This window comes from Schistocerca serialis, chromosome 2 (genome assembly GCF_023864345.2).
Source record: "Schistocerca serialis cubense isolate TAMUIC-IGC-003099 chromosome 2, iqSchSeri2.2, whole genome shotgun sequence".
In the NCBI taxonomy this organism is placed as follows: Eukaryota; Metazoa; Arthropoda; class Insecta; order Orthoptera; family Acrididae; genus Schistocerca; species Schistocerca serialis.
The window spans coordinates 1,095,264,545-1,095,281,623 of record NC_064639.1 but is presented as its reverse complement, the minus strand read 5'-3'; the positions used below and the strand labels follow the sequence as shown (position 1 = coordinate 1,095,281,623).

The following is a 17,079-nucleotide window of genomic DNA, read 5'->3' as shown; positions in this document are numbered from 1 at the left end:
GGGAGGACAAATGTAGGGAAGTAGAGGCATAACTTTCGGCCATTAAGGCCTTTGTCAGCAGTAGACACACGCACACACACACTCACGCAAGTGCAACTTGCACACACATCTGCAGTCTCAGAGAGCTGAAACTACACTACAAATGAGTATAGTTTCAGCTCTCTGAGACTGCAGATGTGTGTGCAAGTTGCACTTGCGTGAGTGTGTGTGTGCGTGTGTATATGTGCGTCTAGTGCTGACAAAGGCCTTAATGGCCGAAAGCTGTGATTGTGTGAATCTTTTCATTGTGCCTATCGCGGCTCAGCATCTCTGCTATATGGTGAGTAGTAACTTTCCTTCTCTCATATTGTCACTAGGGGTAAGATAGATACTGCCTACAGAAAAAATAAAGAGACCTTTGGAGAACAGGGAACCACTTGTATGAATATCAAGAGCTCAGGTGGTAAACCAGTTCTAAGCAAAGAAGGGAAGGCAGAAAGATGGAAGGAGTATACAGAGGGTCTACAGGTATGCAAGGGCGATGTACTTCAAGGCAGTATTATGGAAATGGAAGAGAACGGAGATGAAGATGAAATGGGAGATATGGTACTGCATGAAGAGTTTGACAGAGCACTGAAAAACCTAAGTCGAAACAAGGCCCTGGGAGTAGACAACATTCCATTAGAACTACTGATAGCCTTGGCAGAGCCAGCCCTGACAAAAACTCTACTATCTTGCGAGCAAGATGTTTGGGAAAGGCGAAATACCCTCAGACTTCAAGAAGAATATAATAATTCCAATTCCAAAGAAAGCAAGCGTCGACAGGTATGAAAACTACTGAACTATCAGTTTAATATGTCACGGCTGCAAAATACCAACACGAATTCTTTACAGACAAATGGAAAAACTGGTAGAAACCAACATCAGGGAAGATCAGTTTGCATTCCATAGAAATGATGGAAAACGTGAGGCGATACTGACCCAACGACTTATCTTAGAAGGTAGATTAAGGAAAGGCAACCTACATCTCTAGCATTTGCAGACTTACAGAAAGCTTTTCACAATGTTGACTGGAATACTCTCTCTCAAATTCCAGAGGTGGCAGGGGTCAAATATAGGGAGCGAAAGGCTATTTACAATTTGTACAGAAACCAGATGGCAGTTATAAGAGTTGAGGGACATGAAAGGAAACATCTCCGATGTTATTCAATCTGTATATTGAGCAAGTAGTAAAGGAAACAAAAGAAAAATTTGGAGTAGGAATTAAAATCAATGGAGAAGAAATAAAAACTTTGAGGTTTCCGATGACATTGTAATTCTGTCGGAGACAGCAAAGGACCTGGAAGAGCAACTGAACACAACGGACAGTGTCTCAAAAGGAGGATATAAGGTGAACATCGACAAAAGCAAAACGAAGATAACTGAATGTAGTCAAATCAGGTGATGCTGAGGGAATTAGATTAGGAAATGAGACACAAACTAGTAGATGAGTTTTGCTATTTGGGGAGCAAAATAACTGATGAAGGTCGAAAGAGGTTGGTTGGTTGGTTTAAAAGAGGGGGGAAGGGACCAAACTACAAGGTCATCGGTCCCTTGTTCCTAATAAAACAATGCCACAGGTGTGAGAATAAAACAGACGAGACATATAACACAAAATGGAAAGAAAGGAAAAACCACAAGAGCGAAGGAAAGGCAATGAACACTAAAAGGAACAAAAAAGGACAAGAAAACAACAGATGCTAGAAACAGAAAAGGGTAAAACAAGAAAGCAGATTACAGTGGCTGGCCGACCATGAGAATAAAAAGGAAAAGCCAGACACTCTGCAACACACTAAAACCTCCATCCTAAAAGCACTAGGGTGGAGGACACAGAGGGACAAAGGAGATGCGCAAAAACTTTTATGAAATGATAAAACCCACCCTCATGAATAAAACATAAAACTAAATCAGCCAATGAGGCGTTGTCAGATAAAATGAAGGCAACGAGTCCGGTAATCCAAGATTTCATCGCTGGGCAGTCAAAGTGGGACAGTGCACCAGAATATGGGCCACTGTCAACCGGGTGCTGCACCAAAACTGAGGTGGATCTTCATGGCCCAAGAGGTAACCTTAGGTCGCCAATGCGGAGCCGGCAGAGGACAACTGATTCCCTGCGAGAGGCCTGCATGGAAGACTTCCACACATTCAAAGTCTCATTAATGACACGCAGTTTGTTGTGCGTACTGTTATGCCATTCCGTCTCCCAAAGCCGAAAAACCCTGCAGCACAAGTCAGAATGCAGGTCAGTTTCAGGGATCCCCGTCTCCAGAATCGGTTTCTGCATAGCCTGTTTGGCCAGCCTGTCAGCAAGTTCATTGTCTGGGATGCTGACATGTCCTCCGATCCAGACAAACACAACTGAACGAAGGGACCAGTCCAGGGCATAGATGGACTCCTGGATGGACGCCACCAAAGGATGGTGAGGGTAGCACTGTCCGATAGCTTGTAGGCTGCTCAAGGAGTCAGTACACAGAAGAAATGATTCCTCGGAGCATGAACGGATATACTGAAGTGCACGAGATATGGCCGCCAGCTCTGCAATAAATACACTGCAGCAATTGGGCAAGGAATGCTGTTCAATATGGCCTCTGCAGACAAAGGTGAAGCCAACATTACCATCGGCCATCAAGCTGTCGGTGTAAACCACTTCAGAGCCCCAGAACACTTCAAGAATCAAGAGGAAGCGACAGCAGAGATCTGCAGGGTTAACGGAGTCCTCAGGGCCACGTGAAAGGTCCAGGCGAAGCTTCGACCTTCAGCTACACCACGGAGGTGTACGTGAATAAACCTCGAGGAGAGGTGGTGAAGGGAAGGATTCCAGTTCAGACAGAAGCGATCGCACGCAAACCACAATCATTAGCCCTGAACAGGGCTGCCTATGCAGGAGATGAACCAGTGTGGTTGGGAAAAGAAGACGGTAAAAAGGATGTTCAGAAGAGCTATGAATGTGTGCAATGTAACTGGTGAGCAGTTGTGCACGTCTGATCTTCAATGGAGGGACTCCAGCAAGATGAGGAAGCCAAGTCAAACGAGCGTAGAAAACCAGACCTAACAATCGATATGTCTCCACTACAGTATGTTTGTCACCGGACTCGTCCTAAAAGCTCCTGTCACTAGTCGAACTCTGCAATGGCGCAATAGGTCAAGCAAACACAATGCTGAGGGTGTCGCCAAACCACAAATCACACTTCCACAGTCAAGTCAGAATTGAAGAAGGGCTCTGTAGAGCTGCAGCAGCATGGAGTGATCTGCACCCCAGTTGGTGTTACTCAGGCAGCAGAGGGCACTGTGGTGCTGCCAACATTTCCGTTTAAGCTGACAAAGATGAGGAAGCCAAGTCAAACGCGTGTAGAAAACCAGACCTAAGAATCGATATGTCTCCACTACAGTGAGTGGATCATCATTAAGGTAAAGTGCTGGTTCCAGATGAACGGTACAACGCTCACAGAAATGCATGAGACTTGTCTTCATGGCAGAAAACTGGAAGCCATGGGCTAGAGCCCATGACTGCACCTTGTGGATGGCTCCCTGTAGGCAACGCTGAGCAACACCAATACTGGAGCAGCTGTATGAAATGCAGAAGTCGTCTGCATACAGAGAAGGTGAGACGCATGGCCCGACAGCTGCTGCTAGACTGTTAATGGCCACTAAAAATAGAGAGACACTCAATACAGAGCCCTGTGGGACTCCATTCTCCTGGATATGGATGGAACCAAGGGGGGCACCAACTTGGCCACGGAAAGTACGGAGCGACAGGAAGTTTTGGATAAAAATCGGGAGCAGGCCCCGGACCTCACTCATACAATGTGGCAAGGATACGATGTCGCCAGGTCGTGTCTGTGGTGTCACCACCAGACACCACACTTGCTATGTGGTAGCCTTTAAATCGGCCGCGGTCCGTCAGTATACGTCAGACCCGCGTGTCGCCACTATCAGTGATTGCAGACCGAGCACCGCCACATGGCAGGTCTAGTCTAGAGAGACTCCCTAGCACTCACCCCAGTTGTACAGCCGACTTTGCTAGCGATGGTTCACTGACTACATACGCTCTCATTTGCAGAGACGACAGTTTAGCATAGCCTTCAGCTACGTCATTTGCTACGACCTAGCAAGGTGCCATATTCAGTTACTACGAATGTATTCTGAACAGATAATATTGTGAATCATGTACCGTCAAGAGCGACGTTCATCATTAATGGATTAAAGTTAAGTATCACACTAATTAGTCCACTTTCTGAATTCTAATTCCTTGGCATGTTCCAGACCTCACGTCAGTATAGTCCTTCCCTCCTCAAGCCAGCCTGCGTGAGCTAAAACACGTGCATTTCGGCCTCCACGAGTAACAGGGTGTTGACTCTTCTGCCAACACAAAAGTATCGTATGCTTTATGTAAGTCAAAAAAGATGGCAACCAGGTTTTGGTGTCTGGAAAAGGCTGTTCGGATGGCAGACTCAAGGGACACAAGATTGTCAGTAGTAGAACGACCCTGGCGGAAGCTGCCGACATGGAGACAGTAGGCCACGCGACTACAGGACCCAACCCAACCGCCAACACACCATACATTCCAGCAGCTTACAAAGAATGTTGGTGAGGCTGATGGGCCGATAGTTATCCACATCAAGAGGGTTTTTACCGGGTTTGAGCACTAGAATGATGGTGCTCTCTTGCCAGTGTGATGGAAAGATGCCATCACACCAGATCCGGTTGAAGATAACGAGGGTTGTCACTGTAGTCAGATGAGAGATGTTTAATCATCTGGCTGTGGATACAATCAGGCCCAGGAGCTGTGTTCGGGCAATGTGCAAGGACACTTAGGAGCTCCCACTCTGTAAATGGGGCGTTACCGAATTCACTGTGGTGTGTAGTGAATGAGAGGACTTTCCCTTCCAGCCACCATTTGAGAGTGCAAAAGGCTGGGGGGCATTGCCGGGAACCAGGTTTCCTGGAGGGCAATGCACATAGCAGATGTAAAGCTTAACAGCTGCCGTAGCTCAGCCAAGCGGTGGAAAAAACCGCCACAATTCCACTGGAGGATGATGTCATCGTGAGACTGGGAAGGAATGGAACATTCAATGAGGCAGTTTACACCTCAGAGAAGGAGGAGGAGATTAGTGTTTAACGTCCTGCCGACAAAGAGGTCATTAGAGACGGAGCGCAAGCTCGGGTGAGGGAAGGATGGGGAAGGAAATCGGCCGTGCCCTTTCAAAGGAACCGTCCCGGCATTTGCTTGAAGCAATTTAGGGAAATCACAGAAAACCTAAATCAGGATGGCCGGAGACAGGATTGAACCGTCGTCCTCCCAAATGCGAGTCCAGTGTGCTAACCACGGCGCCACCTCGCTCGGTTACGACTCAGAGTCGCCTGCTGCCACCTGCCTGAACAGTCTATATCCATTGTGTCTGAGGATCTGGTGAGATCTAGGTCCTAATCGGACACCAGAATCTCCACGCCACTCTCACACACACAGCTCGTAAGTAGTGGTGATGTGGGTGCCACAGCAATTTCCTTGGTCTTAGGGTTCTTCTTCTTGGATTTGTCTTGCTGCTCCTTGGGTTTCCCTGTCTGGGAGGAATTCACTGGCTCAGTCTCCGGGACTGAGGATAAGTGTGAAGCCCTATGACCAGCTGCTTTTGAGCTCTTCAGCCACTGGCTGGTGTCATCTTTGCCACTAGCAGAAACCTGGGAAGGGAGTGACCCAAGGGACCCCTTCCTAGCGAGAGAAGACGAAGTAGACTTACGCTTCTCCAGCTTAGAAGTGGAGACGGATGTCCCTGATGGTTTAGGGGGTGCTCCTCCCGAAGTAGGTGGTGCGGGAGCAACAGGGAGGGAAATGGCCCCCACCATCAAGGGGGCAGGTGTAGTCTTCCGGCTCTGAGACGTGACTGGGGTTGGGGGAGCTGATGGTGCCAGGACTGTTGTAGTGGCGGCTTAAGATGTCATACGTACAGAATGCAGGCGTTCAAATTTTCTCTCAGTCTCAGTGTACGTCAGTCGGTCCAGGGTCTTGTATTCCACGATTTTCCTTTCTTTCTGGAGAATCCTGCAGTCTGGCGAGCAAGGCGAACGGTGCTCTCCACAGTTGACACAGATGTGAGGCGGGCACATGGAGTATTGGGATGAGATAGATGGGCGTCCGCAATCTTGACATGTGATGCTGGAAGTACAGCTGGAAGACATATGGCCGAACTTCCAGCACTTAAAGCACCGCATGAGGAGAGGGATATGAGGCTTTACATCACAGGGGTAGACCACCACCTTGACCTTCTGGGGCAATGTATCGCCCTCGAAGGCCAAGATGAAGGCACCGGTGGCAACCAGATTATCCCTCAGACCCCGGTTGACACGTCAGACGAAATGTACACCTCACCACTCTAACTGGCATGCAGTTTATCGTCAGACTGCAAAAGAAGGTCCCTGTGAAATATGATACCCTGGACCATATTTAAGCCCTTATGAGGTGTGATGGTTACAGAAACATCCCCCAGCTTGTCACAAGTGAGTAACGTCCGTGCCTGGGCAGAGGATGCTATTTTGATCAAGACTGACCCAGATCTCATTCTGGACAATCCCTCCACCTCCACAAATTTGTCCTCTAAATGTTCAACAAAAACCTGAGGCTCCAGCGTCATGAAAGATTCCCCATCAGCTCTCGAACATACAAGGTACTGTGGCGAATAAGATCTGCTGCCATCCTTAGCCTGACGTTCCTCCCATGGTGTGGCCTGGAAGGGGAATGATTTGGGGTCGTACTTTCATCACGTGTCATTCGCCCTGATGCCAACCACCCCAACTAGGGGCCCTCCCCACGGGCGCAGGATGGCCACTGCCGGGAGTCCCGATGCCCCAGGTGGATGGGCATCTATCCCTTGGTATACGTGGGGAGTTAACAGTGCAGGCATCAGCAGAATGATCCCTGTGTGGTCAGGGGGCTACAACGGACTGGCTACCATGCTGGATATCAGGTGCAAAGAAGTCCATGGTCATCGTCGATGTAGAAAGCGACACTGCATACTGCATGGTGGAAAACGCACCCAGGAACGTGTTCTGACCCAAGAGATGGAGACTTAGCAGGACTGAAATGTGATGACGAGAAAGTGGGCTAAAGGTCTCAATGCACGATGGACACGATGCACCATGTAAGGCACCCTTACCCAATTGGCTCGCACATCGGGAAAATTTTGAAGAATGGAGGTCAAACCCTACAGGGGACCATCACATAAAGGCCGAAACATGTGAAACTCCTTTTAGTCTCCTCTTACAACAAGCAGGAATACCTCGGGCCTATTCTTACCCCTGGACCTGCAGGACGAGGTCGAAGGAGATAGGATAGAAAATGTAGACTGGCTATGGCAAGGAAAGCGTTTCTGAAGAAGAGAAATTTGTTAACATTGATTATAGATTTACGTGTCAGGAAGTCGTTTCTGAAAGTATTTGTATTGAGTGTAGCTATGTATGGAAGTGAAACATGGATGATAAATAGTTTAGACAAGAAGAGAATAGAAGCTTAAAGAGCTGGGGAGAAGAGAAATTTGTGGCACAACTTGACTAGAAGAAGGGATCGGTTGGTAGGGCACGTTCCAGGCCATCAAGGGATCATCAATTTAGTATTGGAGGGAAGCATGGAGGGTAAAAATCGTAGAGGGAGACCAAAGCATGAATATACTAAACAGATTCAGAAGGATTTAGGTTGCACTAGTTACTTGGAGATAAATAAGCTTGCACAGGATAGAGATGGATGGAGAGCTGCATCAAACCAGTCTCTGGACTGAAGATCACAACAACAGCTCTATTGTATCCAATTATCATGTCAACAATTAGTGAAGTGAACTCCCCATCTGTAAAATAATCTTACCCAGCTGGAGAATCAGCTGTGGGGTGAAGCTGCATTGTCAGTTCACCTAGTTTATTGAATGCTGCACCAGCTGCAGCAAAAATCTCGCCAACCTGCAACAGTAAACCAATAACAATACACACAATGTCAACCCAAAAGAAAAATTATTCTTGGTTTCTGCAAAATGAATATGCTCATCTTATATTACTAGATGCTTTTAATGTTAAGTATTATTGCTTACCTGTGTGGCCAGATATTATAACTTCAGGAAACAAAGTGTGTGCCTACAGTGACAACACTGCATCTTCAAATTACTTATTGCCTAACTTACTAATAGGTTAAAACTGAGTGCCTCATCAGTTCTCAATCCTGGATCATTGCCTTTTTTAGGTAACACCATCACTTAATTAGGTACCCCGAAACAATTCAGGACCCACCACCGCAAATGCTCTGCCAGCAACTCTCTCCTGCTTTCAAGTTTTATGAAGTAAAAGACTGGTTCATTCTGCTCATGATTATTAGACTGAGTTATATGGACAGCAAAATTTGTTATGCTCATCCAGAAGTAAGAAAAATCACAAGAATGACACCGTTCTCTTTTTGGTATGTTTGCACAGTCATTTCTTTGCCAATAAATTATTTTCTATATTGTTTTAAAATTAATCCCAAGACACTTTGGTTTCTTAGAAATTTGTAATGGATCTTTGCAAAGGAGAATAATATCATAGTTCCATTTTCTATTTATGCTGATAACTCACTTCCCCTATCTCATACACTGACATAAAAAATGACACCATGCTGTTATCACAACCAGACACACACTTTACTTGATGTGTATTGAAAGTACTGGCATTCTGCTTTGCCCCGTGAAACCAACAAATGTATCATGACAACCAGCTTGTTTTGGTGGTTGTGGTGAGTAGTCTTCAGCATAGCCATAGGTCTAGGTTAGCTTGGAAGTTTTATTATGATTTAGCAAAGCTAACAAGTATATCATGACTGTCTCTTTTACTAATTAAGCGCAACTTTAAAGATTTCATTTTTATTTTCTGTTGTGGGATGAAACTTTCAAGTCTGAAGGCATTAATGGTAAGAATATCCTCGTCCAAGAATTTTTATGCTTAAATAGTTAAAACATGAATTATTGTATGACATCATAGTTGCCTTAAAATATACATCACTGTATGACATTGTAGTCGCCATAACAGTCAATGGCTTCAGTGGTCAAAGCTGATGTATTCAATCATATTCTTCAATTTTTCTCTTCACTTGGAACATTATCACTGTTCGAAGTCTAAGCTTTCATTTACAAATCAAGAGAAATTGTATAAATGGTTTGTCAACCAACCACAGTAATCAATACAATGTTTGAGAATATAAAATAATTAAAACCTACAAGTGAACTACTACCAGTACAAAGAACATACAATGTTCAGCATAAGAAATCCAAGACAGAATCTGAATTTGTGTGTAAGCTATCCTTTGACTTCATGCAATGTCAATATGTGGTTGTTGAAATTGATAGACACACTGATGTGCGATGTTTTACTTTCCTGGCATATGTTATCACCTTCATACAGTCTTAATAAATTATCCCCCAAGGTTCTCAATAATTCTGAGGAATGTCAGCTACTCAGGGTGAATTGTTTCAACTTCTGTCTTTCAGTTCTCTGTAAATTCTTCTCAAAATAGCATACCATCCATTTCATCTTTGTTTGCATCATCTTTGGCTTCCATTATGTTGTCTTTATGGATGTTTCCTTTGTGTAGCCTTCGATACATTCCTTTCATCTTTAAGCGTTCCCTTCTTCAGTTAGTATTATCTTGCCATCTAAGCTGTTGATATTCATACAAATGTTTCTCTAAATATTTCTTTACTGGTCCTTTATGGGGCATATGGCTTTACAATTGTCATGAATGATGCAAAACTAAATGACATGTACTGTCTGTGGAGAGATGCAGCAACTTTTGGCAAGTTATAGCTTTTTATTTATTTCAGCGAATATACACTCCTGGAAATTGAAATAAGAACACCGTGAATTCATTGTCCCAAGAAGGGGAAACTTTATTGACACATTCCTGGGGTCAGATACATCACATGATCACACTGACAGAACCACAGGCACATAGACACAGGCAACAGAGCATGCACAATGTCTGCACTAGTACAGTGTATATCCACCTTTCGCAGCAATGCAGGCTGCTATTCTCCCATGGAGACGATCGTAGAGATGCTGGATGTAGTCCTGTGGAACGGCTTGCCATGCCATTTCCACCTGGCGCCTCAGTTGGACCAGCATTCGTGCTGGACGTGCAGACCGCGTGAGACGACGCTTCATCCAGTCCCAAACATGCTCAATGGGGGACAGATCCGGAGATCTTGCTGGCCAGGGTAGTTGACTTACACCTTCTAGAGCACGTTGGGTGGCACGGGATACATGCGGACGTGCATTGTCCTGTTGGAACAGCAAGTTCCCTTGCCAGTCTAGGAATGGTAGAACAATGGGTTCGATGACGGTTTGGATGTACCGTGCACTATTCAGTGTCCCCTCGACGATCACCAGTGGTGTACGGCCAGTGTAGGAGACCGCTCCCCACACCATGATGCCGGGTGTTGGCCCTGTGTGCCTCGGTCGTATGCAGTCCTGATTGTGGCGCTCACCTGCACGGCGCCAAACATGCATACGACCATCATTGGCACCAAGGCAGAAGCGACTCTCATCGCTGAAGACGACACGTCTCCATTCGTCCCTCCATTCACGCCTGTCGCGACACCACTGGAGGCGGGCTGCACGATGTTGGGGCGTGAGCGGAAGACGGCCTAACGGTGTGCGGGACCGTAGCCCAGCTTCATGGAGACGGTTGCGAATGGTCCTCGCCGATACCCCAGGAGCAACAGTGTCCCTAATTTGCTGGGAAGTGGCGGTGCGGTCCCCTACGGCACTGCGTAGGATCCTACGGTCTTGGCGTGCATCCGTGCATCGCTGCGGTCCGGTCCCAGGTCGACGGGCACGTGCACCTTCCGCCGACCACTGGCGACAACATCGATGTACTGTGGAGACCTCACGCCCCACGTGTTGAGCAATTCGGCGGTACGTCCACCCGGCCTCCCGCATGCCCACTATACGCCCTCGCTCAAAGTCCGTCAACTGCACACACGGTTCACGTCCACACTGTCGCCGCATGCTACCAGTGTTAAAGACTGCGATGGAGCTCCGTATGCCACGGCAAACTGGCTGACACTGACGGCGGCGGTGCACAAATGCTGCGCAGCTAGCGCCATTCGACGGCCAACACCGCGGTTCCTGGTGTGTCCGCTGTGCCGTGCGTGTGATCATTGCTTGTACAGCCCTCTCGCAGTGTCCGGAGCAAGTATGGTGGGTCTGACACACCGGTGTCAATGTGTTCTTTTTTCCATTTCCAGGAGTGTATAAATGGGAGATACGATACTGCGTGAAGAGTTTGACAGAGCACTGACAGACCTGAGTCGAAACAAGGCCCCCGGAGTAGGCAACATTCCATTGGAACTACTGACGGCCTTGGGAGAGCCAGTCCTGACAAAACTCAACCATCTGGTGAGCAAGATGTATGAAACAGGCGAAATACCCTCAGACTTCAAGAAGAATATAATAATTCCAATCCCAAAGAAAGCAGGTGTTGACAGATGTGAAAATTACCGAACAATCAGTTTTATAAGCCACAGCTGCAAAATACTAACACGAATTCTTTACAGACGAATGGAAAAACTAGTAGAAGCCGACCTCGGGGAAGATCAGTTTGGATTCCGTAGAAATACTGGAACACGTGAGGCAATACTGACCTTACGACTTATCTTAGAAGAAAGATTAAGGAAAGGCAAACCTACGTTTCTAGCATTTGTGGACTTAGAGAAAGCTTTTGACAATGTTGACTGGAATACTCTCTTTCAAATTCTAAAGGTGGCAGGGGTAAAATACAGGGAGCGAAAGGCTATTTACAATTTGTACAGAAACCAGATGGCAGTTATTAGAGTCGAGGGACATGAAAGGGAAGCAGTGGTTGGGAAGAGAGTAAGACAGGGTTGTAGCCTCTCCCCGATGTTATTCAATCTGTATATTGAGCAAGCAGTAAAGGAAACAAAAGAAAAATTCGGAGTAGGTATTAAAATCCATGGAGAAGAAATAAAAATGTTGAGGTTTGCCGATGACATCGTAATTCTGTTAGAGACAGCAAAGGACTTGGAAGAGCAGTTGAACGGAATGGATGGTGTCTTGAAGGGAGGATATAAGATGAATATCAACAAAAACAAAACGAGGATAATGGAATGTAGTCGAATTAAGTCGGGTGATGCTGAGGGAATTAGATTAGGAAATGAGACACTTAAAGTAGTAAAGGAGTTTTGCTATTTGTGGAGCAAAATAACTGATGATGGTCGAAGTAGAGAGGATATAAAATGTAGACTGGCAATGGCAAGGAAAGCGTTTCTGAAGAAGAGAAATTTGTTAACATCGAGTATAGATTTAAGTGTCAGGAAATCGCTTCTGAAAGTATTTGTATGGAGTGTAGCCATGTATGGAAGTGAAACATGGACGATAAATAGTTTGGACAAGAAGAGAATAGAAGCTTTCGAAATGTGGTGCAACAGAAGAATGCTGAAGATTAGATGGGTAGATCACATAACTAATGAGGAGGTATTGAACAGAATTGGGGAGAAGAGGAGTTTGTGGCACAACTTGACGAGAAGAAGGGACCGGTTGGTAGGACATGTTCTGAGGCGTCAAGGGATCACAAATTTAGCATTGGAGGGCAGCGTGGAGGGTAAAAATCGTAGAGGGAGACCAAGAGATGAATACACTAAGCAGATTCAGAAGGATGTAGGTTGCAGTAGGTACTGGGAGATGAAGAAACTTGCACAGGGTAGGGTAGGATGGAGAGCTGCATCAAACCAGTCTCAGGACTGAAGACCACAACAACAACATAAGTGGTGTATAAGTTAATATATAGGTGATACATTAAATTGCAACTGTGACTGAAATAAATAATCACTGTAAGACAACATAACAGTAAATAAAATGAAATAGAAAAACAGTGCCCATATGAAAGCTTTCCTTTTATTTCATAAGAATCTATGGCTATTATACAACAAGAAGGGTATGTACTATTAAATCACCGGAACAATGAACCATGCTGGTTAGAAATTACACCTGTACAATGCCTTCACAGGGCTTAACTCACTGTTTATAACCAGGTCATTAGAGAGAAATTGCAGAATTCAATGCCAGCACAGAACTATTCAGTTTATTGTACAGTTTGATTTCCCACAGAAATTTCAGCAGTACATCGAAAGGCAGTTATTTGCACTTAGAATCATTGCAAATCTTGGGGTGGAACAAACAAGTAAATTGACATATTTCGAATATTTTCTTTCTATAATGTAATATGGAGTAATGATCTGGGTAACTGTTCTTTAAGAAAGAAAGTCTTCATTGGTCGAAAATGTGCTGTAAGAATAATGTGTGGTGCTCACCCACTATCATCTTCCAGACATCTGTTTAAGAAGTTGGGCATTCTCACTACTGCTTACTGCATTCCCTCATGAATTTTGTTGTACATAATTTACTACAGTTCCAGAGGAATGATTATGCATATAATTAAAATACCAGAAGGAAAAATGAGACATTCATTAATTCAAATTGTCTTTAGCACAAAAAGAGGTGCACAATGCTACAACTAAAATTTCTGATCGCTTACCCAGTGATATAAAATGTCTGACACACAGCAAAGTAGAATCTGAAAACAAACTGAACAAGTTTCTCCTTGACATCTCCCTGTATAATGTAGAAGAATTTCTGCTACTGTGATGTGTAAAAGGTGATGGGTAGAAATTAGGGGCCCACTAACATCTGCATATTTTTTTAAGCTTCTAAATATCAGCATGTAGCCATATTTACAAATTAATTTGTGATGTGGATGAAAAATGATTTCTTTCCACACAAATAGGATTTATCACGCAAAATGATCAATGGAACATGAAACTATGAAACTAACTTCCATGGATCATTAGTGTGACTTCTTCCTATGATATAGAATGAATCAGTTTAACAATTACAGCACACTTTCTCAGTAAAAAATATAGCACAATACTGACAATTTACATGATTGTTTTAAGAGTATGCTCAATGATTTTGGAACAAATTGATGTTAAAGTATTGGTCTGTAATTTTGAGGGTCCATTCTTTTACCCTTCTTATGTACAGGAGTTACCTGCACTTTTTCCAGTTGCTTGGGACTTATGATAAATGCAAGCTAAGTAAGGGGCTACTGTTGAAACTAAATGGGATTCAATCTAGACTGGCAACCTATCTGTATTAAACTGTATCAGTTGCTTCTCATTACCAGGGATGCCTCTTTCTATACCCTCTGTACAACAGCCTGTGCAATGATCAACGGATAGTACATCTATATGATCCTCCTGTGTCAATGATTTTTTAAACAGAAAATTTAAAACTCATCTTTCCTTTTGCTTTCTTCTACTGCCACACAAGATTGGTCAACAAATGACTGGATACAAGCCTTCAACCCACTTATACAGTCACTGTAAAGAAACTTCTAAGGAAATAGAGATTACTGCATAATAGGTGTAAAACAAAGTGTAGGGCTGTAGCTAGAGAGATGCTGAATGAAATGTGTTTGGCTGTCAAGAGAGCAATGTGTGATGCCTTCACTGACTACCATAGCAGAATATTGTCCAGTGATCTTTCACATAAACCAAAGAAAATCTGGTTGTATGTAAAGGCTTTTAGTGGCACCGAAGTTAGTGTCCAGTCCCTAGTGAATAAGACAGGAAATGAAATTGAGGGTAGCAAAGCCAAAGCTGAAATGCTTAACTCTGTATTCAAATGTTCCTTTACAAAAGAAAACCCAGGAGAATTGCCCTAGTGTAATCCTTGCACCACTGAAAAGATGAACAAAATACGTATTAGTGTCAGTGGTGTTGGGAAACGGCTGAAATTGTTAAAATTGAACAAAGCTCCGGGGCTCAATGCAATCCCTGTCAGTTTCTATACTGAATTTGTGGCTCAGTTAGCCGCTCGTCTAGCTTTCATCCACCGTAGATCCCTCAGAACAGTTTTTGGAAAAAGGCACAGGTCACACCTATCTACAAGAAGGATAGTAGAAGTGATTCATAAAACTATGGTCCAATATCCTTGACATCAATTTGTTGTAGAATCTTAGAACACATTCTGATCTCACACATAATGAGGTATCTTGAACAGGATGAACACCTCAACGCCAACCAGCATGGATTTCGAAAACACTGACCATGTGAAACCCAACTTGCACTATTCTCACAAGACATACTGAAACCTTTGTATCATTCTTCCCATGCTCCATACATGAATGGAACAGAAGAGATTCTAATAACTGGTGCAATTGGACGTACCCGTGTCCCGCAACTCAGGGTGGTTTGCAGAGTACAGATGTACATGTACAAATAGTTTTACATAAGACGTTTCACTAACATGTGACTGTGGAATTTGTTGTCCACTTTGCACATCTACCTTTTTGCAGACATGTAAATTTCTGCCAGCTTTTGCCTGTTGACATGTCCGCATCCTGTTTTGAACCAAGACTGAAACAATCTCTCTTTCCTCTGCATTTTCTGAATTTCGTTAGTAAACGACAGTGGGTGGGACTTTTCCATTCCTAAACCACTTACTTAGCACATACTTTTCCAGAGCAAGCATCACAATCAGTATAAACTTTGCTAGGATGCTATCAACTGCTTATCTGCTATTTCCAGCATAAAGACACTGTTAGTTTTCTTGATGGATTTATGAGTTTTAACAACCACAGTTGCTACGAACACTAATCCCCATCTCTATTTGGGAATTGACAATAAGGTCAAGTCTGCAACCTGTATAGATAACGTTGTGACAAATTATTCATTTGATGATATAAAAAAAAAATCCTGCATTGATTATATATATATATATATATATATATATATATATATATATATATATATATATAGACACACACACACACACACACACACACACACACACACACACACACACACCCATCCACACATACAGATACAAGCAGACATATTTAAATATCTATCTATCGACCTGCCAGCGCTTTCTTTCAGTTAGTCACCTCATCTATGTATATATATATATATATATAAACAAAGATGAGGTGACTAACCGAAAGAAAGCGCTGGCAGGTCGATAGATAGATATTTAAATATGTCTGCTTGTGTCTGTATGTGTGGATGGATATGTGCGTGTGTGCGAGTGTATACCTGTCCTTTTTTCCCCCTAAGGTAAGTCTTTCTGCTCCCGGGATTGGAATGACACCTTACCCTCTCCCTTAAAACCCACTTCCTTTCGTCTTCCCCTCTCCTTCCCTCTTTCCTGATGAGGCAACAGTTTGTTGCGAAAGCTTGAATTTTGTGTGCATGTTTGTGTTCGTTTGTGTGTCTATCGACCTGCCAGCGCTTTCGTTCGGTAAGTCACCTCATCTTTGTATTTATATATAATTTTTCCCACGTGGAATATATTTTTTACGCTCCCATATTCTATTTTCTCAGGCTTGTCTGACATTTGGCATTACCCCCAAAGGCCTCACACTTAAAGTTCCCATCTCTGGCTGCAACCCTTCTTTCCATCAGTCCCTATACCAGTTCCAAACTGAACAATCCATTGCCCTCACCCACCTAATCCTTCACCTACACATCAACTCAGCCAATGAACACACCCGTCAACTCCTATCCTTAATAAAAGTCCTTAATCTTTCCTCTCCCACATCCACACCGGCTGTTCAGAGCATCCTCCTACAGGCCAACCGTAAATTAGAACAGCATGCCACCCCCCTCTCAAAAAACTATCCAATCTCCTGGTTTCCCACCTCCGGAAAGGCAACTCACTCACCCTTCACAACCTTTCCAGCAAACCTCAACCTCCTCTCATTGCACACAAACCCAGTCTCTCCCATCTACTCAATCTCCCACTTCCAGCTCCACTCCCTCCAAAACATCAAAATTCCAATCAACACAATCTGGAACCACAACACCCTAATTCAGTAGTTAACCTTTCCTCCAAACCTCTCTCTCAATCCGAAACCTCTGTCCTATCCAAAGGCCTCACCTTCAGCCCCACTCCCAGATTCAACCAAACAGCCCTCGTCAAAGATTTACTGTCCTACACTCGTACTCTCTGCTGGAAATATCACTTTGCCACGAA

The 17,079-nt window shown here is 44.2% G+C and overlaps 1 protein-coding gene across 1 annotated transcript in view; it reads right to left on the bottom strand.

Moving 5' to 3' along the window:
- The window catches only part of LOC126456712 (chromatin complexes subunit BAP18), a 49,812-nt gene that overhangs the window by 20,280 nt on the left and 12,453 nt on the right, over positions 1–17,079 (bottom strand). Inside the window, exon 2 of the mRNA XM_050092452.1 lies at positions 7,871–7,962. Within this exon, the coding sequence (XP_049948409.1) occupies positions 7,871–7,962 (92 nt within the window). The remainder of the gene's footprint in view (positions 1–7,870; positions 7,963–17,079) is intronic.